Source organism: Aquarana catesbeiana, linkage group LG12 (assembly GCF_042186555.1).
Source record: "Aquarana catesbeiana isolate 2022-GZ linkage group LG12, ASM4218655v1, whole genome shotgun sequence".
Classification (NCBI taxonomy): domain Eukaryota; kingdom Metazoa; phylum Chordata; class Amphibia; order Anura; family Ranidae; genus Aquarana; species Aquarana catesbeiana.
This window is the reverse complement of record NC_133335.1, coordinates 234,897,286-234,923,965: the sequence shown is the minus strand read 5'-3', so window position 1 is coordinate 234,923,965 and position 26,680 is coordinate 234,897,286. Positions and strand designations below refer to the sequence as shown.

The 26,680-nt window shown below is 41.6% G+C and overlaps 1 protein-coding gene across 1 annotated transcript in view; it reads right to left on the bottom strand.

The window, feature by feature from the left end:
- Positions 1-26,680, bottom strand: part of ABCA5 (ATP binding cassette subfamily A member 5) — a 130,230-nt gene that overhangs the window by 2,807 nt on the left and 100,743 nt on the right. Inside the window, exons 21-38 of the mRNA XM_073606910.1 lie at positions 26,261-26,388; positions 23,821-23,958; positions 22,400-22,513; positions 21,060-21,230; positions 19,485-19,598; positions 16,806-16,943; positions 16,100-16,171; positions 14,847-14,938; positions 13,510-13,627; positions 11,727-11,844; positions 11,563-11,654; positions 8,051-8,223; positions 7,412-7,487; positions 7,227-7,321; positions 4,596-4,715; positions 4,205-4,354; positions 3,540-3,619; positions 1,057-1,112 (exon numbers count right to left, since the gene is read on the bottom strand). Of these exons, the coding sequence (XP_073463011.1) occupies positions 1,057-1,112; positions 3,540-3,619; positions 4,205-4,354; positions 4,596-4,715; positions 7,227-7,321; positions 7,412-7,487; positions 8,051-8,223; positions 11,563-11,654; positions 11,727-11,844; positions 13,510-13,627; positions 14,847-14,938; positions 16,100-16,171; positions 16,806-16,943; positions 19,485-19,598; positions 21,060-21,230; positions 22,400-22,513; positions 23,821-23,958; positions 26,261-26,388 (2,045 nt within the window). The remainder of the gene's footprint in view (positions 1-1,056; positions 1,113-3,539; positions 3,620-4,204; positions 4,355-4,595; positions 4,716-7,226; positions 7,322-7,411; positions 7,488-8,050; positions 8,224-11,562; positions 11,655-11,726; positions 11,845-13,509; positions 13,628-14,846; positions 14,939-16,099; positions 16,172-16,805; positions 16,944-19,484; positions 19,599-21,059; positions 21,231-22,399; positions 22,514-23,820; positions 23,959-26,260; positions 26,389-26,680) is intronic.

Sequence of the window (26,680 nt, the reverse complement as noted above, 5' to 3'; positions counted from 1 at the left end):
CTATCTGGAGGGCGGCTGCCAGGGTGTCACAATCTTTATAATTCTGCTGAAAATTTTGGATGAGGTGATGACCACCTAATGCAAACAAGGAAGGACTGGGACCAAAAAATGTCACCACTTCTTCAGCGGGAACGTGGTGGTACACAGTTCCCGCACCTCCAGCACTGAGTATATGTGTTAGCAAGGGGTGCTGGGGTGTGCTGGAGAGTCTATTACTGCTGACTACAGAAGAATCCATGGTCACTGGGGGGTTCTTGTATTGGTGGGGGAATGTTGCTGGTGGGGGATTTATTGTTGCAAGGGGGGAGTTGATTTGTTCTTAGGGGGGATTTATTGTTGCTAGGGGGGAATTTTTTGTTGCTGGGGGGGAGGGGTAATTTGTTATTGGATGGGGGGGTATATTGTTGCTAGGGGGATCTATTTTTGCTGAAAAGGATCTATTGTTGCTAAGGGGAATTTTTGGATGCTGGGGGGAGGGGGATCTATAGATGCAAATTACAGGGGATCGATTTTTCTGCGTTTACATACAAATTACTCAGCGCCACAACATGATACCTGGAACTGTAAGGGGTGATACAAGGGAGGTGGGTACAGGGCGGTGACAAAGGCTGGTGCTTAAAGTTGGGTAGGGGTAGAGACAAGGAGCGGGGGATTTGGGAGAACCTGTACCTATTTTCTGAAAAAAATAAAATAAAATAAAAAAGCACTTGGTACTAGTAACCAGTCGGTGATCCACTAATACCCTCTAACATATACTGCAGCCACACTAAAATCAGGTCTGCCATTTTACCTTAAACTGGATTATCCACAGCAGCAAAAGTACACAGAGCTCCTCACAGGGTCCATGGGGGTGTACTTCCTAAAGACTGTGAAATGTCCAAGGCAGGTTTGAAATTGATTGGTGGCTGGGCCGTGAAGAAGCTCTACTTTTTATGTTTACATTGGGCTTTGTCTATGCCAGAGACCGTATGGTGTGAATGGGCCCCAAGAGATTAAAGGAGACCCAATAGTCCTTCGGTCCCCCCTCCCCCTTCAAAACATGTTCAGAACTGTTACCTGTTCCAGCGTGGACTGGGAGAAGCTGTACTCCTCTACATTGAAGGTACGTTTCACTGCAACAGAGAAGCCAACACAGAGATGATATTCTATTTGCACATTTTGAGTTTTTGTGCTGTTCTCTTGAAAATCGGTTTCAGTGTGTTACTTTTCACAATTACATTTTACCTGCTTACTAGACCTCATTATCATAACTGTATTTGATATATAGATTTGCAGGTTCTTACTCCAGTGGTACTCTGTTTGATAAGCCAGTACAAAATGACAAAGCAGGATTTAAGTACTCATGAAAAGATTCTTTTGTTCGAGTCCGTTGAGGGACACAGGAAACTCTGAACGCTTCTGGTTATACTGCCGTCTACAGGAGACGTGGACACTGGCAAATGAAAAACTGTAGACCGGCTCAGGATAGCGCCTAAAACTCCTGCCCAAAATGCCTCCATTTTATAGCAAAGCAGTACCAAGAGCATGATCTTATAAACACAGTGAGACCAGTGTCCCTCAATGAACTCCGAGGAAAGGATTTTACGGGGAGTACAGAAATCCTACTTTTTTCCTTACTGTCCTGTAATACAGCGTGCCACTTGAAAAAAAAACCTATATACAAATATTAATGTTGAATAAGAACTTATATAAGAATTGTAATGTATGTGTACATTGTAGGGAATTGTGCTCTTTCAACCTTGTTGCAACAATTTGGTGAAGACCCTTTTTTGTTCCACCATGACTGTGTCCCTGTGTACAAAGCCACCTCCATAAAGACATGGTATGACTAGTTTGGTATGGAGGAACTTGAGTGTCCTGTACAGAGCCCTGACCTCAACCCTACTAAACACTTTTGGGATGAATTGGAAAGCTGATGGTAAGCCAGGTCAGGTACTGATGTAGGATGGTAAGCCAGGTCTCCTACACCAGTACCTGACCTCACAAATGGGCACAAATTCCCACAGACATCCTCCAAAATCTTGTGGAATCCTTCCTAGAGGAGTGGAGGATATTATAGACGTAAAGGGGACAACTCCATGTTAATGTTCATAGAGGGGGCAACTCCATATTAATGGACATGAATGGGATGTCCAACAAGCTCATACAGATGTGATGGATGGAGGAACAGGAGTGTCCCTCACAGAACACTGACCACAACCCTCCCGAACATCTTTAGGATGAATTGGAATGCCAAGGGTGAGCCAGGTTTTCTCATCCAACATCAGTACCTCACAAATGGACAAATTCTCACAGACACCTTCCAATATCTTATGGAAAGCCTTTCCAGAGGAGTGGAGGATGTTGTAGCTACAAAGGTCAGCCAACTCCATATAAATGGCCATATGGGGAACTCCATAATAATGGCCATAGAGGTCATGGGCAACTCCATATTGGTTATGGTTTTGGAATGGAACAACCAACAAGCTCCTGGTATTCATTTGCCAAGTAATAGGAATTTCACAATTTTACAGAGGCCACCATAACAAGAGGATGGGAAATCTTCCAATGGGGTCAACCTCTCTAACGACAAGAAAGGATTTTCCCTTACTTTGGAGAGCTTTCCTCTCACCTCCATTTGCGAATACATACTTAAAAAGCACATATAAAGCATTACATTTGCAAAGCAGTGCCATAAGTGTCCTGCAGAGAGCCCCAACCTCATCCCTACTGATCTCCTTTGGGATGAAATAGAACAGCAATGAATGAGCCAGGTCTTCTCATCCAGCATTAGTACCTGACCTTACAAACGGGCACAACGTCCCTCAAACACCCTCCAAAATCTTGTGGAAAGTCTTCCTAGAAGAGTTGAGGATGTTAAACACAGAGGGACAACTCCATATTACTGCCCATGGTTTTGGAATGAGGTGTCCAACAAAATCATACAGATGTGATGGATGAAGGAACAGTAGAGTGTGATGGTCGGTGTGATGGTGAGGTGTCCACACTCTTCTGGCCATACAGTGTACACATGTATCAGAATTATTATTATTATTATTATACAGGATTTATATAGCGCCGACAGTTTACGCAGCGCTTATAAAACCTGAATGAACTATACTATTACCTTTAAAGATCAAATCTATAGTATTTTTAAATCCATCAAGTATAAGTGCTGGAATTTGCCTTGTCATAAGCCATCTCCTGATCAGCAGCACTATGATGTAGTGAGGGTGGGGCCAGTACTAACAGCCAATCAGACTCTACAGCTGAGCACATGTGTTGGCAATACAAGAAAGCAGAGGGGTGCGCCATTAGCGTGCCACTCTTTTTTTGCCCAATCAGCAAGTTAGGAGCGTGTCCTTGACCAAACACTGCTGATATACTGGAGGCCAAGGCATTGCTTGCAGAGTTACAGAGTTGCACACCATGTTCGTTCAGCTTCCATTTTTTTGGGGGGGGGGTTGAGTTTCAAATAGAACATCTATTATAGTACATTGTCCTTATGTTGCCATTAATATAATATGACTGGAATATATGGAAAACAGAAGAGCCGCTACCTTGTCCCAGGTTAAAGAAGGCCTGTGATAGGGACTGGACGTCCTCCTTTGGAACTTTGTATGACATCAATGAAGCAAAGCTGGAAGACAGAAGAACAGTAAGTTTAGGTCTTCAGAAACCTACCACAGATGAGACTTACAGGGCAGTAAACCTAATGATACTGCTGGGAATGTCACATTCTAAGCAACAGTTTTTACAGGGGAGGGAAGGACCCGTATGATTAGCGTGTGCCATGGCATTGGGTGGAGCCAGTTCTAGGGGTGGGACAGGACATTTTGCTTTGGAGGACCAAGTGACCTTAGAGGGTGTTTAATAACCTCAATCCTCAAGCACCCCCAACAGGCCATGTTTTGTGAATTTTCCTAAGATAAAATATCTATTATAAATACCAAACCACTGACATTGCTATAAAGCACCTGCACCAGGTGAAGGAAAACCTGAAAACATGACCTGTTGGGGGTACTTGGGGACCAGGACTGGGAACCAATGTACTATAGGAAGCCGTTTAGAAAGATACAACACACACTGGATGGCACCAACCCATGAAGGTCTTTGAACTACTTTACCAAATACAGAACCATAAATGTGTATGCAGACATCATGCACAATACAATAAATAAATGTATATTCTATTATTATTATATAGATTTATTTAATGACATACCTCTCCTGGCGGCAGGCATTTGGGAAGTGTTTGAGAATCTCCCTGTGTAGGATCTCCATTTGCTGGGTCCCGGCGTCTGCATCCAGCTTCAGCTCTAGACTGTAGTGCCGACCAAATTTACTCTTCAGATGCTGCACTGAGCCGATATATCTGAGGAGAGGTACACATGGTTTATAGGAGTTCAGAGAGATGATAAACGGAGTATTATTCCATGTCAACCAAATGACAGATACTCTTTAAAAAATACCCCAATACTAAATGTTAAAATACCGATTATTGTTGGATTGTTAGATCCAAATTCAGCATTGTGATGTCAGAGCTAGGTGGACTTTGGACTTGTGTCTTTTTTTTTTTTTTTTAACCCGAGCAACTATGTAAGAACATCACCCACCTCAGCTGTCCAGAAACCATGATGGCCACCCGGTCACAGACGGCTTCGGCCTCCTCCATGATATGCGTGGTGAGGACAGCGGCCTGCTCCTTCCCTTTGAACGCAGATCTGATGACTTTCCTACACAAAGGACTACACATGAGAATCGTGACCCAGCAGAACTCATTATTAACAAGTTCCATTGTATGAGGCCATAGAGGAGAAGATAGAATACCACAGAATAGACAATAGGAGGCAGAACTTTGAAGGGTTAGAATGACACTGGACCATCACCTGATTTCTTGGCCTTGAGAAAAAGCGATGGGAAATACAGAATTACTTGGCAGTCAATGGTGGACAACGTGTCCCCTTACGTTGGTGGTCAGTGAGAAGAATATTCCTTACATTGGTGGTAAGTGGGAAGAATATTCCTTACATTGGTGATCAGTGAGAAGAATGTCCCTTACATTGGTGATCAGTGGGAAGAATGTTCCTTACATTGGTGATCAGTGAGAAGAATGTTCCTTACATTGGTGATCAGTGAGAAGAATGCTCCTTACATTGGTGATCAGTGAGAAGAATGTTCCTTACATTGGTGATCAGTGAGAAGAATGTTCCTTACATTGGTGATCAGTGGGAAGAATGTTCCTTACATTGGTGGTCAGTGGGAAGAATATTCCTTACATTGGTGGTCAGTGGTGTTGTGGAAATTTTTATTATTGTATGTTATCAGATGTCCCCCAGTGTCAGTTTTGCTGCAATACGCTCATGTGAGCGTGTCCGCACCTACAGACGTCGGAAGACTACTGGTTGCGGAAACAGCAAAACTAGCAAACAGATCTGTGTACATGGGAACCATAGTGTACCCATACAAAATTATGGCTCGCAGAGCCATATACACATGTGTCTGGTTCTTTTGAAGGAATACAAGTGTCTGATTGGCTGATTGTGAAGCCACCACCTTCCTTTCTTATTCATGTTTTATACTATAAATAAAGACAGCAGGTCCTATTCAGGAGGATTTGGCTAAGCTTAACGTGATACCAGCATCTGTTTGTGTTACGTGGAGAGATAAAAGCGCGCTTTCCCGGCATTATACAAGAGAGCTATTTATGTGCTTTTCAGCGCAACGGAAGTTTTTTTTTGCTTATAGACAAGCTTATAAAATCCACAACAGAGGGAAGCATTCTCCTTAAGTTGCTGGCTATTAGGAAGAATGCAGCTTACATTGGTGATCAGTGGGAAGAATGCTCCTTACATTGGTGGTCAGTGGGAAGCATGTCCCTTACATTGTTGATCATTCGGAAGAATGTTCCTTACATTGGTGATCAGTGGGAAGAATGCTCCTTACATTGGTGATCAGTGGGAAGAATGTTCCTTACATTGTTGATCATTCGGAAGAATGTTCCTTACATTGTTGGTCAGTGGGAAGAATGTCCCTTACATTGGTGGTCAGTGGGAAGAATGTTCCTTACATTGGTGATCAGTGAGAAGAATGTTCCTTACATTGGTGATCAGTGGGAAGAATGTTCCTTACATTGGTGATCAGTGAGAAGAATGTTCCTTACATTGGTGATCAGTGAGAAGAATGTTCCTTTCATTGGTGATCAGTGGGAAGAATGTTCCTTACATTGGTGATCAGGGATAAGAATGTTCCTTACATTGGTGATCAGTGATAAGAATGCTCCTTACATTGGTGATCAGTGGGAAGAATGTCCTTTACATTGGTGGGCAGTGAGAAGAATGTCCCTTACATTGGTGATCAGTGAGAAGAATGCTCCTTACATTGAAGGCCAGTTAGAAGAATGTTCCTTACATTGGTGGTCAATGGGAAGAATGTCCCTTACTTTAGGGTCAGAGTGGGGTGTCTTCTTAAATTGGTGGTGAGTGGGAAGAATAATGCTCAGTTTGGGGTTAGTGGGAAGAATGACATTTAGGTTGGGGGTCAATGGGCAAAATTCCCCCTTACATTGGTGGTCAGTGGGAAGAATGATGCCTACTTTGGAGTTAGTAGGTGAGCTGCTCCCCTTTACAATGGCATATTGATGATTCCAGGCTGAGAACAAGTAGACATGGTGCTATACACAGTGCTGTGGAATATGCTTTAGCAAAAAAGGTAATACTGTACATCCAAGGTACTCAAAAGATAAAAGAAAAGAAGGAGGGCGCACCGACCTAGTGCATTACCACTGGTAAGGTTTTTATTAAAGCATAAAAACAGCAAGATATATACTCACAAACGAGCATTTGTACAAGGCTTTGACAATGGAGCAGGTACGCTGTTCTGAAGACCGACACACCAGGACCTGATGTCGAGAAGGTCAATATATCGGTTTGACCTTCTCGACATCAGGTCCTGGTGTCGGTCTTCAGAACAGCGTACCTGCTCCATTGTCAAAGCCTTGTACAAATGCTCGTTTGTGAGTATATATCTTGCTGTTTTTATGCTTTAATAAAGCCTTACCAGTGGTAATGCACTAGGTCGGTGCGCCCTCCTTCTTTTCTTTTATCTTTTTAGTCTATGAATACCCATTATTCTGAGGAGGGCTGCAAGACGGCAGGCATTGCTTTATAAAGTTGGTAGCACCACATACTAAGATACTTGACACCCGAGCGCAGGAGAGATTTCTACTGTTCATCCAAGGTACCCACCACAATTGTTGTTTGGCTTTAGGGTCCATCCCTGTGGAAGGTTCATCCAGAAGCACAATATCAGGATTACCCAGCATGCTCAGGGCAAAACATAGCTATGTGAAGAGGAATGACATTAAATTATCCATAGGATCCAGAAACAGAAGAATGTAAATGCAAGGTGCATATCTAATGGGAGAAATCACCTTTCTCTGGGCTCCCGCTGACAGCTTCTTGGTAGGTTTCTGCCTGTCCTCTCTCATGTCCAGAGCTTCTACTATTCTGAAAACAAGGTCATAGTGAGAATCCTAGCAAACATAAAGGTCCAGTCCACTTCAGGTGTGTGTGAGCAGAGAAGGTTGAGGTGTCTGTACATCTGCTGTGCCCATTATGAGGGGTTCCCACCATCCCTATGCTGAGTTCCCAGGTCTGCACACCTGCTATGCCCGTTATGAGGGGTTCCCACCATCCCTATGCTGAGTTCCCGGGTCTGTACACCTGCTATGCCGTTATGAGGGGTTCCCACCATCCCTATGCTGAGTTCCCGGGTCTGTACACCTGCTGTGCCCATTATGAGGGGTTCCCACCATCCCTATGCTGAGTTCCCAGGCCTGTACACCTGCTGTACCCGTTATGAGGGGTTCCCACCATCCCTATGCTGAGTTCCCAGGCCTGTACACCTGCTGTGCCCGTTATGAGGGGTTCCCACTCCTCACCATTCAAGTTTTGAGTGGAGTGGCCCCTAAGAAGATATAATGTACATGGAATTCATGATCTCTGGGCCCCTAGATCTGGATCCTTCTGTTAAAGAATGACATTGTCTGATGAGACCCCATAGAACTCACCTGTCTATGACTTCTTTCAGGCTACTCTGGCTCATGCCTTTGATGGAGCCGTAGGTCTCCAGGTGTTCCTGCACTCTGATCTCCGGCCATAGATGGTTTAATTGAGGTGCATACCCCACATATCGTATGGGGCCCCCTGCTGTCTCCGTGGGGCCCGGATCTCCAACCCAGATCTGAAAACACATGTATAGAGATGACATCAGTATAGAGAGTTCGCCTCCCCATAGATTGTATACCCCCCCCCCAGCACTGACATCACCATCCTTCTCATTGGGCCTCAGGACATAAGAGAATCGATCAGGAGTGACACAGATTCTCTCAGAAAATACAATCTGCTATCATGTTAATTCCCCCCACTCTAGGACTCTACAGAGTTACCCCATACACATAGGCAAAGCTGCTGGAGCAATGAGAAGGCAGCAGGCCACTAAGCCCATAACATGTGTTATAGCAAAGCACCTCTGATTCTGTTTAGCCAGTATCAGAGGTGCTCCTCCAATATCCACAGTGCTCCTCTACTGTGTTCCCATCCACCAAATGCTGGGTCCTTTATTGCCTTTAAAGAGGCCCTGTCACCAGACCACTTACTCCACCAACAATCTTCCCATAAGATTATATTTTTATTTATTGTATTTTATTTATGGCTTTTGATTCCTTATGTAGACACACCATCGACAAAGCAAACAATGTATATCTCCCCCCAAAACAGGAAGTGTTCAATTCAATGTCCGGTCCATCCAACACTTCCTGTTTTGGGGTGAGATATACATTATTTGCTTTGTTTAAGGTCGATTGTGTGTATGGCTTATCTGGTGAGGGTATATTTACCTTTTCTCCTCTTGGATATCGTTTTCAGGTGCATCAATTCTGATTGATGTTGCACCCAGACGTGCTCGCCCAGCTCGTTTTTCATCCATTAGAGTTTGAACCAATGTGCTTTTGCCACCCCTCTATGCAGGTGAGTGCAGCAGTATTCGGGGTTTTTTGACCATCTCAAGTGTTGTTGGTAACACGGCTATATGGCTAGTGAAATGGGAACCTTGGTCCACCACTGATACACTTTCTTGATTTATTCCCATTAGGTGTGCTTTTTATTATAATCTACACCATATACAGCGACCAAGTCTCATATACAGTATGCTCCATATCAGTGAGGTCAAGTGTTTTTCCCTTTCTTGGTCTCCCCTTAGCCTGAACACATCCAACATATAGGTATGCTTTTGTGGTGTGATCTTTTATATGTGGGTTGGATGGTCAGGCTCTTTTTTTTTTAGTGTTGGATGGTCGAGCAGGTGTTTGTTGTGTGGAGTGTTTTTTTTTTTTTTTGTCTCTCTTGCTTAGGCAGGCCATACATGGGTCAAATTTCGAAAGAATTTTTTTTGTGAAAATCTTATCGAAGAATTTTCGTTCGTATTTCGCACCATTAGTGGGCTGCAGCAACAGCCGATTTTCCTGCGGCAATCAAATTTGAGTAATCGGACATGTTGGAAATTTTTGGAAAAACAAACAATTTTCTAATCAATGATGGGAGAATCGTGCGAGAAAGGTAACCGAAAAAGAAATGCGCATGTGCAAGAAAAGAAAATGTATTTTTATATATATATATATATATATATATATATATATATATATATATATATATATATATAAAATGTTTAATTGTATGTTAATATGGAATGATTATGTCTTGTTTGTGTGTGTATATATATATATATATATATATATATATATATATATATACCAGATGTTTTGATGAAGCAGTAATTACCAAATTACCAAACATTACGAAACATGTTGGCAGATCCCATACAAGTCACGTGATACCATATTTTATATATGTTCTCTGCATATATTTGGGCTTTGGTTGCCCCTTTGTTTCTCTTTTTATGAACAATATATACATATACATATATATATATACATATATATATATATATATATATATATATATATATATATATATATATATATATATATATATATATATTTAGCCTTTTTTATCTTTATAATAATGATTGGTGTGTGTATATATAGATAGATATCTCTATATATCTCTATATATCTCTCTCTATATATATATATATATATATATATAGATATATATATATATATATATCTTAAACATGGGGACTACTTTAAAAAGCCTATCTTCTACAATACTTTTTTCTTTCTAATATATACCGGGCTGGTGCCCCCTAGGTGTGAAACATGGGTTTTCCTCTCTATTAAGCCTCGTACACACGATCTGATTGTTGGCCAACCGAGCGTCTGATTTTTGTCCAAAGGGAGTGTGCCGGGATCTTGTCTTGCATACTAGCGGCACACAATTGTTGGCCAACAAACACGGATGTAGTGACGTACTACGAGGAATTTCAGCTCCTGAGCGCCACCCTCTGGGCACCTTCTGCTAATTTCGTGTTTGGTGAGCATTGATGCCGAGCATGCGTGTTTGTACTTTCAACTTTTGTGTGACGGACTTGTGTACAGACGATACGAAAATCAGACAACAGACCGTTGTCCGCAGAAAATTTTCCAGCCTGCCATCCAACATTTGTTGGCTGAAAGTTGGACAACAATTGTCCGATGGAGCGTACTAACGGTCAGATTTTAGAACAACAGTCTGTCATCACACAATCCCCTGCCAACAATCGGATCATGTGAACGAGGCTAAAGGCCCTCCCTCTAACAAACTCTTACCATAGAATAGAATAGAATATAATAGAATAGAATGAATATAGCTGTCTTCTGAAATTCGAAAATAATAGATTTAAAAACAGAATAAAATAGAAAAGAAAAAAAAAGAATAGAGTAAAAACAGAACAGAATTGAATAGAATAAAAATAGAATAGAGAATAAAGAAATAGAATATAAAAATACTGAATAGAATAAAAAGAATATAACCATCTCTTGAATTGAAATGTAGAAAAATGTAGAACCAGGTATTTCTTCACAATGAATTTGGATCGATTTGATATATTTTCGATGCACAGTCGATTCAAATACTTTGGAGAAATTCGAATCTGGTTGCAAGCGAATATAAGAAACCAAACTAAATGAAACAAATTTTGTTACGAATGCAACAAAACAAAAATTAGTAACTTAATGTATCAATCCAAAACTAAACAAATTTTTTCGTTCTGCACATGTCCAGTGCAGCCATCTTGGATGTGATGTCGGTAGCCCCGGCAGACTCAGAGCTGTCACCAAACTGTCACTCTACATTATTCCTCTTCACTCCTCTCCTGAATGCAACATAAAAGTTTTAGAGAGGGGTGGAAGAGCTGGGCCAGCACAGACAGTGATTAGCTCAGAAGAAGAGAGAGCTCTAAGGAAAGGAAAAACTCTGCAACTATTTAATATTCTGTATTCTTCTGTTCTTCTACCTGTACATTTTTTGGGGTTGGGATTTTTTTGCGTTTTTGGGCAAGCCTCAAACTCCCCTCCTCTGTTGCACTATGACAGGTTCTCTTTCCATATAACACAGAATACTAACAATCAGAACATTGGCTGACCTTCCCGGCATTCGGCTCCGTCTGTCCCACCATCATGTCCAGGATTGTGCTTTTCCCGCATCCATTGGGCCCCACCAGCCCGAGAATCTCCCCTGGAATTGGAGGCAAGGTTACCATGGTGACAACCACTTCCCGTGTACAGAGATGGATGGGGGGGGACTTACCTTTCCTTACACAAAAGGAGATGTTATTTACCACCAGCTTCCTCATTGTCTTCCCCACAATGGTCTTCCCCTTCTCATTGTACTCTTTGTGTAATCCACTCACCATGATGGCCGGTTTCTGGGAGAGACAAAGGTTAAAGTAGATGGAAACCCTCAATGGATGACATTTAGTTGGGTGAAGCTCTGAGTATAAAGGACCATTGGTGCGCTTTCTTCCGTCTTCCTGCATCTCAATCGTCTTTGGCCTCTGCCCTACTGACACCGTCCACTGCTCTACTGACACGTCCACTGCCCTACTGACACCGTCCTCTGCTCTACTGACACCGTCCTCTGCTCTACTGACACCGTCCTCTGCTCTACTGACACCGTCCTCTGCTCTACTGACACCGTCCACTGCTCTACTGACACCGTCCACAGCTCTACTGACACCGTCCACTGCCCTACTGACACCGTCCACTGCCCTACTGACACCTTCCTCTGCCCTACTGACACCGTCCACTGCTCTACTGACACGTCCACTGCCCTACTGACACCGTCCTCTGCTCTACTGACACCGTCCTCTGCTCTACTGACACCGTCCTCTGCTCTACTGACACCGTCCTCTGCTCTACTGACACCGTCCCCTGCTCTACTGACACCGTCCACTGCTCTACTGACACCGTCCACTGCTCTACTGACACCGTCCTCTGCTCTACTGACACCATCCACTGCTCTACTGACACCGTCCACTGCTCTACTGACACCGTCCACAGCCCTACTGACACCTTCCTCTGCCCTACTGACACCGTCCACTGCCCTACTGACACCTTCCTCTGCCCTACTGACACCGTCTACTGCTACCTTTATTACTGGCTATAAGATTATGCTAACTGTGCTGCAACCCCTTTTATTACATATTGATTAGTTTGGCGATTTATTTTTGGGGATCTACCTGGTTACTTGCATAAATAATTATATTAACATTAACATTATAATGATAATAATGTCCACATACCAGTATATATGTCCACAAAAAGTATATATGTGTTTTTGTGTGTATATATATATATATATATATAAATATATATATATATATATATATATATATATATATATATATATATATATATAAATATATATATATATATATATATATATATATATATATATATATATATATATATATATATATATATAGCTCAATTATATTATAATATACTTTTTCTGGACATATGAATATGGACATTAATATTAATATCATTATAATATTAATAGTAATTAATAATATCAATATTATGCAGTTTTCTATAAAGCCAGCAGGTGTCGCACTTGTCTTCTTTTCATATCGTTAGCGCTGTGCTCCATCTCCCTATCAGGCGGCTCAGTAAAAGTTTTCAATTAGACAAAGGGAGCTACAAAGCAATCTTCTCTGTAGCTAACTCATAAATCTGTTGGAAGCATTTGTCATGTATAGAAGTGTAGACAACTGTCTCTGCTCTACAAGTTTACCTATTATAGAAGGGGCACACTTTTTATAGCATATAGTAAAAAGAGATAAATTATATAATTAAAAATGGACCAAAACCCATTATAGTTTTCCTTTAAATAAACCCCTCCATGGGACCTCTATCCATCATCACTGTGATATCACAAATATAATAGAACGAACAATGTAACCAGATGGCACACAACCCATGGATACGGCTCTGGACGATGGCCAGTAACACCACACTGAGACCTAATGGGTTAAACTGCACTACAAATGAGGTACTACTGTCCAGGTGTCTGTCCAGGATGTCCGTACCTCATAAGAGTCGGATGCCATGTACTCGCCAACCCGCGCTCTTTCTGTCCGGACGTCCTCGTCTTCATCCTCCGGGACCTCGGTGAACTTCCATGCTTTGCCTTTCTTGTCTTTCGTCCTGTGGCCCAGAGAAAGCAAAAACGGATATTAAGTCAAATGTGAGGGAACTGTATTGGCCGCCATCATCAACAAAGACATTATTTCATTTGCTAGCCCAAAAAAGTGGAAACGAGTGACTGCAGAGGAAGACTCCGGGCTCCATCCAGTCTTCTGATGTTCATGATGTATCCACAGTCCTATCAGACAGGAGATCCGAGAAAACAGGTTCAAGTTGATAACCCCCGTCCATGGTGCATTTGCTGGAACTTCTCGGCTGATTAGACATGTGCAATTTGTTTCGGTCCGAATGTGAATTCGGACCAATTTTTGGTTGTTCGAAGATTCGAATGTATCCGAATCTCCAAATGAAATAGTAACGAATTTTGTTGAAATTCATTTCACTTTGTTTATTTGTTTTCTAAAGAATTCCACATTTTTGGAACGATTCACATTTAGGTTGGTTGAAAAATGATCGACCAATTAGAATTCTGTGTGAAGAATAGCTGGTTGCAGCAGGCCGCTGCATCAACATGGCGACAAGGTGCTTTGGGGCGGGGGGCAGGCCGAGTGCCCCCCCCATGTTGAGGGTATGTGGACTAGCATGGTTCAGGAGGGGGAGGGGTGCACTTGCTTGCCCCTTCCCTTTCCTGACCTGCATGCTCGGATAAGGGTCTGCTATGGATTTTGGGAGGGACCCCATGCCGTGTTTTTTTAATTTTGAATGGGTTCCCCTTAAAACTCATACCAGACCTGAAGGGCCCGGTATGGATTGGGGGGGACCCCCGCTGTTTTTTTTTTTTTTTCTACATTTTTCATTGCCGGAATTCTTTTGTTTACATTTCAGCTGTCAGTGGGGAAGCCGCTGACAGCTGATGAGTCATCGGGTTGTTAAGGACGCGGCGGCGGCCGGCTTCTCAGTCTGCTCCATAACAACCAGCTATTCTTCACAAAGAATTCGAATCGGTCGATCATTTTTCGACCGATCTGAATTCAAATCGTTCCAAAAATGTAGAAAATTGATAAACAAAACAAAATTAAACTAAATGAAAATAATAACATATCTAATCTATCCGAAACGTAACCAGTAGGCCAGTACAGTTGATCGGAGGAGGAAAATTGTGGCAGCAGGTTAGTGGGGGAGGAGAGTAGTGCCAGGAGTCACAGCGCCCCCTCCTTGTGATCACTGTATATTGCATTCAATGTGTTCAATTAATTTCCAAACAAAAAATGAATTCTACCTGAACAGGGAATCCTTTCTAATTGATTTTCCTCCATTCTTTACCTCTAGGTGGCGCAGGAGAAGCAGCAGGATAACGCACTGTATGTATGGCTGTAGAGAAAGAAGAATTGTGATATTCAGATATTTAGGACCGCTTCTCCCAAAAAAACATTTCACTAAAGCAGCCATCATGGAAGAGCAATAGGCTGCAATACATCCCCCAAAAAAATGCTGTACCCTGTGACACGCCCCCTGCTGGTCAGAGCCAGAGCTCACCAATCAGTAGGGAGCATGTACTTTAGGTCCAACCCAGAAGGGGGGGGGTGTCAGACCTCTGCATAGGCACCACTGCCTCCCCGCTGGGAGTATGGGTCCTTCTCTGGAAGCCTGCTGTCAGGAGACAGGTTTTTCTACTCAGGCTGTGGCTGTTTTCTGAAGAAAACCAACTGTATGTTTTTGGTCACCTTTTGTACATACCTGGAATGTATTTATCTGATATAAACCAAAACTTTAGTTGGGGTACACCTAAAAACTATTATTATATAATAATAATGTGTATTTGTGTACCCTACTGTAAGTCTCTCCAAAACACCATTGTGGTCCCCAGAATACAAAGTGCAGATAATGACTTCCAGAAAGTTGGAATTAGTATGGAAACGCCCTTCTCCATAGGACAGTGCCCAGGCTTAGGTGTATGGGGTTCAGGCACGGCATCGTGCAATGGGGAGCATCTACACTGCATAGCCCAGAAGTCATAGCGGTGCCACGGAGAGGATTACATAAGCCTGTTAGGAAGCCCAACCCCCAGCCTTTAATTTATATTTTTGTTCTGGATGGAGTGGGGGTCGGTTAGAGCCTATGGCAAGCTGTCTTTGTCACCCATTTTCTACTGGGGAGATTGCTCACTTCCTGTTGGGACAGGAAGTGAGGAGAAAGCTCACTTCCTGTTGGGACAGGATGTGAGCACACATTTTTGGCAAAGTGGGGAAGGATTATAAATTCTGATACATTTTTATTACTGTCTGTGCCTTGCTGGCCCGGTGACTACTGCACCTTTCATCCTTTTCATGGGTGTCACAGGGTCAAAAAGCGAGGGAAATTCACTGATATATTTTAACAGCAAGGACAACAACAGCTGCACTGTCTGCTGCCCTCTGGTGGCTACACTACAGATATGAAATATCACCAAAAAAATATGACCTCAACAGGAGTCATTAAAAAAAAAAAAGTCACTATACCAACAATAAATACATAAAACATAGATCGGCTTACAGCTAAAACTGCCACCAACACCCGGCCGAGTTGTGTGTAGCTGTTTTCATCCCCTGAAACTTTCCAGGATTTCTGAAACAGAAAACAGAAAAAAAAAACAATCCCTGCATTTCTGCCACTGTCCTTATCTTCGCTGTTACTTGTTATCGACCCCTGGCTTCTTCATCAACTGCGCTTTTATCTGATCCCATCCAGCTACTACTGACTTTTGGCTTGTTTACTGACTACACTTCTGCTTGATCCCTACCTGATACCTTACCCCGGCTTGCTCACCTCGACCTGGTACTAGCATGCACCAAATCTCCACCATCGGGAGCTCTGGTTAATACCCGCTAGTACCTAGACCCCATGCCTCAGGTGAACCCATGTCATCTGCTGGGAGGATCTACCTGTATATTTCCTGCTGACTATTTGTGAATCTCTCTACTGCTACAGCCATTGGCCATGAGCCTGATCCTATACCGTGACAGCTGATGGAGGTTGATGGGAGGATAGGCGGTTAGGAAGCATCCCGCCAACCTTATGGCTAATTCATGGAAGCACCAACATCCAATGAAGTCATACCAGACTTTAGCATATCCTGTCTACTTCCATCAGGCGCTGTAGGGTGGCTCTGGCAATGAACCATCTCTGCTGGTCATCAAATAAATGTCAAGATCCGAAGAATCAGAAGAGCCAAACCTGCCTAACCCCGCTCCGTTCTTACCTTTAGGAAGCAGATCAAACATCCAATCAGGGGGTAGATGGGGATAAATAAAGAGAACAGGTCATGGCAGAGGGTAAATATCAAATCGTTGCCGATGACGGAGACAAGCTCGACCGTGGTGATGGTGATCAGACACATCTAAAGGACGTAGAAGGAGGAAAAAGAAGGTGACTAACGGGGGCAGAGATATAATAACATTTATAGCAAGAAACAAGCTTCCCTGAACTACTGTATAACCAAAGCGTTTCAAACTAAAAAAAATATATATATATTTTCTAGCAGGGGGAAAGTTTGGGCAACTAGATGCACCTTCACTTAGTTTTTAATGCTCCGTAGATGCCCAAAAACCGGGCCATTTACATCAGGCAAAGCTCTAACAATTCCAGATAGTGCTTCCGCTAACCTTGTTAAGAAAAGAGGGAAGGTGTAGCTAAAATATAAATTTCCAATATTAAAACCCAAGATATTCTTTTATTTAATTATCCAAAAAGCAATAGTTACACATAATTCAGTTTAAAATGTTTATTTTAAAATTTAAACTTTAAATACTTGCCCAAGCCAATTTCAAACTGTACTGTATATTGTATAGATTTATTTCTATTTGGATCATTAAATATCTTGGGTTCTAATATTGGTAACTTATATTTAGCTAATATTCCAAATAAGATATTTATGCCAGTATTGGAACCCAGGATATTTAATGATCCAAATAGAAATAAATGTATACAATATACAGTACTGTTTGAAATTGGCTTGGGCAAGTATTTAAAATTATAATTTAAAATTAAACATTTTAAACTGAATTTTGTGCAACTGTATTGCTTTTTGGAAAATTAAATAAAATAATATCTTGGGTTGTAATATTTGGCAGTTTATATTTAAATACACCTTCCCTCTTTTCTTTACAAGGTTAGTGGCATTAAAAGGGAAGGTGTAACTAAACATAAACTGCCAAATGATAGAACCCAATATATTCTTTTATTTATTGATCCAAATGGCAATAAATGTATACAATACACAGTTTTAAAATTGATTTGGGAAAGTATTTAAAATTTAAAATGTAAAATTACAAAATTCTAAACTGAATTTTGTGTACCTTTTATGGCTATTTGGATCATTAAATAAAACTATCTTGGGTTCTAATATTTGGAAGTTTGTATGAAACCTTCCCTCTTTTGTTTACAAGGCTAGTGACGTTAGGAGGGAAGGTGCAATTAAATATAAAGTGCCAAATATTAGAACCCAAGATATGATTTTATTCAATGATCCAAATAGCAATAAAAGTCCACAATATACAGTACAGTTTATAACTGACATGGGAAAGTATAGTTAAAATTAAAAATGACAAATTTAAAACGGAATTTTTGTGGTGGATCATTAAACAAAAATATCTTGGGTTCTCATATTTGGCAGTTTATATTTAAATACATCTTCCCTCTTTTCTTTACAAGGTTAGTGGCATCAAGAGGGAAGGTGTATCTAAATATCAACTGCCAAATATTAGAACCCAAGATATTTTTGTTTAATGATCCACCACAAAAATTCCGTTTTTAAATTTGTCATTTTTAATTTCAACTATACTAGTAGATTTTATTTAATGATCTAAATTGCAATAAAGGTACACAAAATTCAGTTTAAAATTAGTCATTTTTATTTTAAAGCTTGCCCAAGTCAATTTTTAAACTTTATTTTGTATACATTTATTGCTATTTAGATCATTAAATAAAATAATATCTTGGGTTCGAATAGTTGTCAGTTTACATTTAAATACACCTTCCCTCTATTCTTGACAAGGTTAGCGCCATTAGGAGAGAAGGTGTAACTAAATATACAGTAAATTGCCAAATATTAGAACCCAAGATATGATTATATTCAATGATCCAAATAGCAATATATGTACACATAATACAGTTTAAAATTGACATTGGCAAGTGTTTACAATTAAAATTACAAATTTCTATTTTTTTTTTTTAATTTTTTTTTTTTTATCAGAACACAATTTACAAAATTTTAAACTGAACTTTGTGTACCTTTATTGCTATTTGGATCATTAAATAAAACTATCTTGGGATCTAAAATTGGGCAGTTTATATTTAAATACACCTTTCCTCTTTTCTTTACAAGGTTAGTGGCGTTAGGAGGAAAGGTGTATCTAAATATAAACTGCCAAATATTAGAACCCGAGATTTTCTTTTATTTAATGGTCCAAATAGCAATATACGGTTTAGTTTAAAATTTGTAACTTTTAATTTTAAATACTTGACCAAGTCAATTTTAAACTGAATTTTGTATACATTTATTAAAAAAGGTATTTATAATGTTTTTAAATATATTTTAAATTGAATGGGTTTTTTTTTTTTACAAGGTGAGGGTTTATATACGCTTTAAAAATGATTGAAAAAATATATTCCCTTGAAAATGATTGTTTCAAGTATAAGAAATGAAGACACTGCAAGCTGTTAGTCTGAAGAGTCATGTTGAACTATATAATTACATCCAGGTCAAAGGAAAGAACAGGAAACGGGAAGAACAAACAATGCAATATTACCATAAACAAATAGTCACTGTATTTGTACAATAACTCCATAACAGTGATTGAATGTAATTAATATTAAAGATGATTGAAAATACAGTAAATATCCCCCTTTAAGTCACCTAGTCATGGCCCACAGTACATACCATAGAAAAGAAAATGGACCACCACTGCCGGGTGTCACTGATGGATTTGTACATAAAGGAAGCCACGTAGGTTAGCAGCACCGCTGCAGGAACATAGCCGATTATGCAGAAGACCTGAAATAGAAAGCATTGCTTGATTCATGGGGAAATTCCTCTTCTCCGATATTCATTGAGGGACACGGCTCACGCCCCCCCCCCCCGGGCGGAATCTTTTTTAGCAGCTCTGTTATCATAGTTTTTGGTTTTGCTAGCCACAGACATGTCAATTTCATTCACATTCGATTTACCAGGAATTGCAAAAATGAATCATGAAAGGTCAAAAAATAAAGAAACTAATTTTGGGTTCTGAATCACCAGAAACTAACAATTTAGCCAAGGGTTTAATTGACTGCCAGAACTCGGTCAATAGTGAATTCTAAACCGAGTGGAAATCTGTGTGGGCAAAAAGGAAGGAATGCCTTCTGGTGGATAGTGCCTAGTAATGGATTTTGGTGATGGGCCCTCTCGGAGATTGGGCTGCTGCCTTTTTTTTGTGCGACCTTAGCGTCGTTTTAGCATGTAGACTTAAAAAGATAAAAGGTTGAAAGAAAAGAACCGCCCGGTGTCGAGAGAAATGGGACTCCTAAAATATGACTTATGAACCTTTATTAAAAATTAGCAACATGTACATCAAGCCAACGTGTTTCGGGGGAACAGACTCCCCTCCTCTTCAGGACAATTGCTACCTATACAACTAAAGCCGGCATCCTACCATTCAGAAACCTTGATCCAACATAACCACTCATGGGAATTGTTCCCACCAAATAGTACTCAGGAACAGCCCTAAAGAAGAGGAGTCTATTCCCCTGAAACATGTAGGCTTGATGCACAGTACATGTTGCCAATTTTTAATAAATCGCCCACAAACCATATTTTAGAGGTCACATTTCTCTTGACACCGGCGCTCCTTTCTTTTTATTTAAGTCCACATGCTGAAATGGTCTTAAGGTCACACAGAAAAGACAGCAGCCCAATCCCAAAGAGGGCCCATAGCCATCATCCATCACTGGGCACTATCCACCGGAAGACATTTCTTCTTTTTTTGCCCACACGAATACCCACTGAGGACCAGTGACCAATCCAGTCAGTCCAGCATGGTCTCCAACACAATCTAGATAGACTTTTAATTTTAGGTAGCACCAACATTTCCGTCTATGGTATAGGTTTAATGACAGCTTCCATAAAGTCTATTGAAATAGAGGAAAATTGCAATCCAATTGAAATGGAAAGGAAAAAACCTAGGATAATCTTATAGTAAGTGCACAGACTTTTCCTCCTTGTTCGATCAGGGTAGTTTTGATGCCATCTCCTTGCAGTTGACCGAAGCCACCAATTTATGTCTCCCATTCCTTGAGAGTTTGAAAAAAAAAGGAATAAAAAAGTTTCATCTCTTAATGAAATTGTATGTGTATGGCCAGCTTTAAAGGCAGCGTGCCCGTCAAGTCCTCCAGTGAATATAAACATACAATATCTATAATCCAATGGACAATGAGATTTCACGGTATATGACAGAAATCAAGAAATACAGAAGCTCACCAAGGTAACGAATGTTCCCACATAAAGTGAAATTCCCTTATTACAGATGAACAAAATTCCCAGCATGATGGAGAGAATCAACAGGAAAAAAAGCATGTCCACCGAAGCTTGTCCAACCCAATAGGCAGACTGGTAGAGGCCCGACATCTTCAGCTGGGTGTAGGCCTTCACCTAGTGTAAAGAGATGGACAAGTATTATCAATCCATTAACTGCTGATGTATAATGGATAAAGACTTGGGGTACCAACAGATACAAAAAACCCCCGGGAAAAACACTTTGGGGAATGGAAGGGGAGGTGAGACTAATCATCCATCCCCTCATAAGAAATATTAATGTAGCCACCCTGCCTTAAGCAGAGGTGACTAGTAAATTTAGTTCTGCTCTCCCCAAAGCACAGGGTTGCTGCTGTGTTTTGTGGAATGGAAAAAGGTGGATGACCGCACACTAGCACTTGGAAGATCTGAAAATTGTTTTTTAGAAGTGATCTATTGATGAAAGTATTAGTATTTGGGGAGTGGCCTGAAGAGTTTTGGGGAAGTGTGTGCAGTAGAGCTGTGTTGAGTAGGCCAATAGTCCTTTAGGACTAGGACAGATTCCTCCAGTTGCCTTGACTGGTTGAGGAGCGTACAGCTCCCAAAGTGGAGAGCCAGGGAGAGAAGTCCTGCTAAAGGGGGATTAGGTTTGCCCTCAGAAGAGGTATCTGAAACCCTAACCCCTTCTCCCTGTGAGCCAGAGGAATAAAAACTTGGAAAGACTAAAGTGACTAGCACTCTCCATTCTTGAATTTCTCCACTGCGGTCATGGATTCAACCTGGGGTAATGTCAGTTGCCTCTTTGCTGGGGGTTTTTCCTTCCCTGTTCAGGGAGGGGTTGCTACATTTTAGCTGATTTGTTTAATAAGAGAAAAGCAGCATGTTGACCTAATTGCCCTTACACTCGTCTTCTGTTCCATCCTGAGGAGCAAAAACCTTATGTATGCTCCAAGTCATTCTGCTTTGAGCTTACACAGGGCTAAGGACTCTCCCTCTGACCCCATATGACAATTCTGGTGTTTGGCAATTGGTTCTGAACACTGCATTGTGGGAGGAAGAGGACAGAATCGCATGCTCCTGATACCCAGAGCACTGGTCAATTCACGCTTCTCTGGAGTGGCATGTGATTCGACGTAAGGTGAGTAGGGTTGGGCATGCCTTCTCTACTGTTTCCAGAGATAGAGAATAGTGGGAATGCAACCCTACACACACCTACTAAAGGAACAACGTCACTACAGAACTATGGACAGGATGGCACGAAGGGTGTATGGGTATTGAAGCTGGGCAAACGGCATGCCAGCTCTTACCTTATGGTTGTAGATGTTCTCCATGGCAAAATAAGGCAACATCCCAGCAGCTAAAATTCCCAGATATATGACCAGGAAGTACAGAGTGATCTTGTATGATACATCCAAGTATTCCTGAAGACATAAAATATACAATTATTCTAAGTGTGATTTAATGGCTCGCATGGGCAGAAGAAAATCTCTTTCTTCAATTCATGCAAATCAGGCTTATCTCATTGATATATAAAAGAGATTAGAACAGTTTTCACTGCGGAGCTCCATAATCATATAAACCCTTTGAGGTGGAGCTGCACTGTTGGGTTTCTAAAGAGAAGGCACGGCAGATGCTGTTTACTTTCAGACTGTCTCTCTCTCTAACTGATACTATACAAGGCCTTCTGAACAGAGGAGGGGGAAGTTGAAGGAGTAATTTTTTGACTAATGTGCTATGTGTGAGTTTCCATGTCTGTACACCTGCTGTACCTTTTATGAGGGGTTCCCACCATACCTGCAATGAGTTTCTAAGTGTGTACACCTGCTGTGCCCATTGTGAGGGATTCCCGCCATTCCTGTGCTGAGTTCCCAAGTCTGAACACCTGCTGTGCCTATTATGAGGGGTTTACACCATCCCTGTGCAGAGTTCTCGGGTCTGTGCACCTGCTGTGCCCATTATGAGGAGTTCCCTCCATTCCTGTGCTGAGTTCCCAGGTCTGTATGCCTGCTGCACCAATTATGAGAGGTTCTTACCATTCTTACCATCCCTGTGCTGATTTTCTGGGTCTGTACACCTGCTGTGCCCACTATCAGGGGTTCCAACCATCCCTGTGCTGAGTTCCTGGGTCTGTATGCCTGCCATTATGAGGGGTTCCCACAATCCCTGTGCTGATTTTACGGGTCTGTACACCTGCTTTGGCCATTATGAGGGGTTTATACCATCCATGGGCTGAGTTCCCGGGTCTTTACACCTGCTGTGCCCATTTTGAGGAGTTCCCACTATTCCTGTGCTGAGTTCTCAGGTTTGTATAGCTGCTTTGCCTTTATGAGGGGTTCCCACCATCCCTGTGCTGAGTTCCCGGGTCTGTACACCTGCTGTGCCCATTATGAGGGGTTTCCACCATCCCTGTGCTGAGTTCTCGGGTCTGTACACATGCTGTGCCCATTAGGAACTGTTGCCACCATCCCTGGGGTTTTTTTTTTAGTGGTCTCGTTTTATGGAGAATGTAACAGGAGTTGCTGAGACACAGAAAGGTGGGAACACCCAAAGTTTCCCAGGTGGACAGTAGCAGAGTCAGAAATTATAAGAGGGGAAGTGTGATGTTGGAGCATCCAAAACACATAAGAAGGAAGAGCCTACTTAGCCCACCAGGCTTCACCTGCAACTAAAATACCTCTTTTGGGGAAATGGCCCCGTTTAGGTGTATAGTATTAGAATGAGTTCTCACCTTGGGGAAAGGGCTGCTCCACACTTGGATGCTCTCGTTGACATTCAGCTGTCTCAGCAGAGTGTTACTGATGGTGTTAATAAGGACCGGTAGGGTGTGCACCATGGTACTATTGAACACGACTTCATAGATGAAATACTGGAAGACACAAACACAAGATGGTGCAGTGATGACCCCTCTAGACGTGCAGTAATCCGTTCTGCTCATTATATGTAAAATGCACTGATGCAGATTCTATAGGACTAAACAGGAGGGCAGAGATTCAACCCAGTGACACCAAGACTAGAAATAAGGGATAGGGGGTGTCACTAGGACAGGAAGGGAGTCCTTTCACCAGATTCCAGCTTTCTCGTTACAGTTGTCAGTGGAAGATTTTTCTATTGCACTGAATAAACACCCAACTTCTGCCCTTCCCCCTTATTTTTTCATCAACCGCAGATCCTCCATCTTGGAATAAGTCATGTGATGCAACCTGGATAGGAGGAAATATCCCCAAGGGGGTGACCAAGAACCTAACAGAGGATCCAACCCTTACTCGTATGTCTAACTGGAGATGGACTTTAAGCATTTGAGAATTTTAAACGTAGGAGATCGGTCCTAAAAGGACTTCAACAAAGGTATCTCCTACATTCAACTGACTTTCTGCCACCATTATTAAAAAGGTTACTGAACCCAGGAGCCTGCATTTACTATATCTGGTACCCCACAGTACACAGAACATGGTAATGCTATTATTTTAGTAAATATAAACTGCTAAATACCTTTTTTTATCAACAGTATATAGCAGTCTTGTGACTTCTATCAGTGTCTGGTTAAAGCTTTTAGGAGGAGTTTTCATGCTCCTCTGACTGTCCTATGAGGCTGCATGACTCCTGAACCTCTGTCTGGACAGAGCTGATTGGCGCTGTGCTGATCACATGCATCCTCCAAAAAAAAAAAACCTCTTTAGCCATACGCAACAAACTGAGCATGTGCAGAGTGACTCCAAGACTCTCTTCTATCAAGAGATGGATTGGGGACAGTAGAAAAAGGGGAGGATCAGAGAAGGCAGGATCAAACAGCCTTTTATAACAAGCATGCTTTACTGCATATACAGACTGATTTTAGTGTTGTGGGTTTAGTAACACTTTAGAGCAATTGCTTGCAAACTGCCAAAATGCAGCCAAACCTATAGTAATACTTTGTAACAATCTATTGTTACATTGTATTTACTCTTTCATTCATACGCAGATCATAAGCTGTGACCTTTTATCTGCATATCGGTTAAAGGAATGTTGCAAGTATAAAATGTTTTTCATTTACGTGTATTCCTATTTGAAGTCTTAATCCTAATCACCCTCAATTCTTTTATCTTCCTAGCTATAATTTTCCAGCATTTTTTTTTACTATTAATAATGGCTTTTTTTCGTTTTTTTTAGCCATTGTAACAATCTATTGTCTATTGTATTTATTCTTTCATTCGGGCCGAGCAAAATTTCAGCCCGAACATCGCCTGTTCACCCCTTGAAGGGGGCACAGTGCATTCTAAGCCCTGATTGGGCAAAGCTTCGCCCAATCAGGACACAGTGAATAGCTGGTTGTTAAGGAGCGGGCCGGGAAAGGATGCAGCGGTGGTGGCACCGCACCCCTTGTGACATCACCGACCGGTGCATGCTGGGTCGGCAACATCACAAGGGGGCGGGGCCACCGCCCTTATTTATATAAGAACTGTCATACAGCAAGCCAGGCATTCAGCGGTTTTCCTTAGTTGACGGCTGAGCTTTTTTTCTTTTTGGGGTCCAGCGGTGCAGCGGGTGTCATGATTGACAATGAATTTACATGGGGGGAGGGCATTGTTTTTTCATTTTTTATTTTTTAATAAAGGACTTGTCAAAAACTGCCTGCAGACTTGGACAACCACAGCCCAGGGTTGTGGGGATGAGCCCCTCATCCCCATCAACATGGGGACAAGATGCTTTGGGGTGGGTCCCAAAGCACCCACCCCCCCCCCTTATGTGGAGGGAATGTGGCCTGGTGTGGTTTGGGGGAGGCCCTAATTCCTGGCATTTTTGTCATGTCATTTTACACAGGACACACTATAGAATAAAATGTATACATTTTCTTTATAGTAAAACAATTTAAACAACTAGAGCGCTCAAAGCGGAAAAAAAAATGTATGTTTTTTGTTTTGTTTTTATGTCTTTATGCTTATAGAATATAGAATTAAGAAAATGTTTACTATGTAATATTGCCAAAGGAAAGCCTAGTTTGTTCTTAATAACTATCGCCAAATAAAGAGGCCTACACAGGAAATGTGAAAGTTGTTCTGGTCTATAAAGGCTATATAGGGGGAGAGCTGAATTAAACAGGATGCTTCCTTTGGCCCACTACACATTTTCCCACCAGTGATTGGATAAATGTGGCGCATGCTGTACTCTACTCACTACTTACACCCTCCTACCTTTTCTGAACTAATGACATCCAAACCGCCACTGTGAGGAGCGACAGACATATAGTCGGTCCCGTTCATCAGCTCCACCTTTATTCTTTGGCTGTGCAGGTGGTCAATTATCTCATCTATACTGGCACCTGCGGAGAAAAAAGGCCGAAGCTTTACGATGGATAGTTTGCATTTGTGTTAAATATAATCATTGTCAGCAAGACAGAAATTAAAGAAAAGGAGAAGGAGAATTATATTATTTATTAATATGATGGTCCACCAAGAGACACTGGTGGAAGAGGAGGAGAAGGGAGAACATTACTATGCTGGTCCATCAAGAGACACTGGTGTAAGAGGAGGAGAAGAGAGAACATTACTATGGTGGTCCACGAGGAGGCTCAGATGGAAGAGGAGGAGAAGAAGGGAGAACATTACTATGGT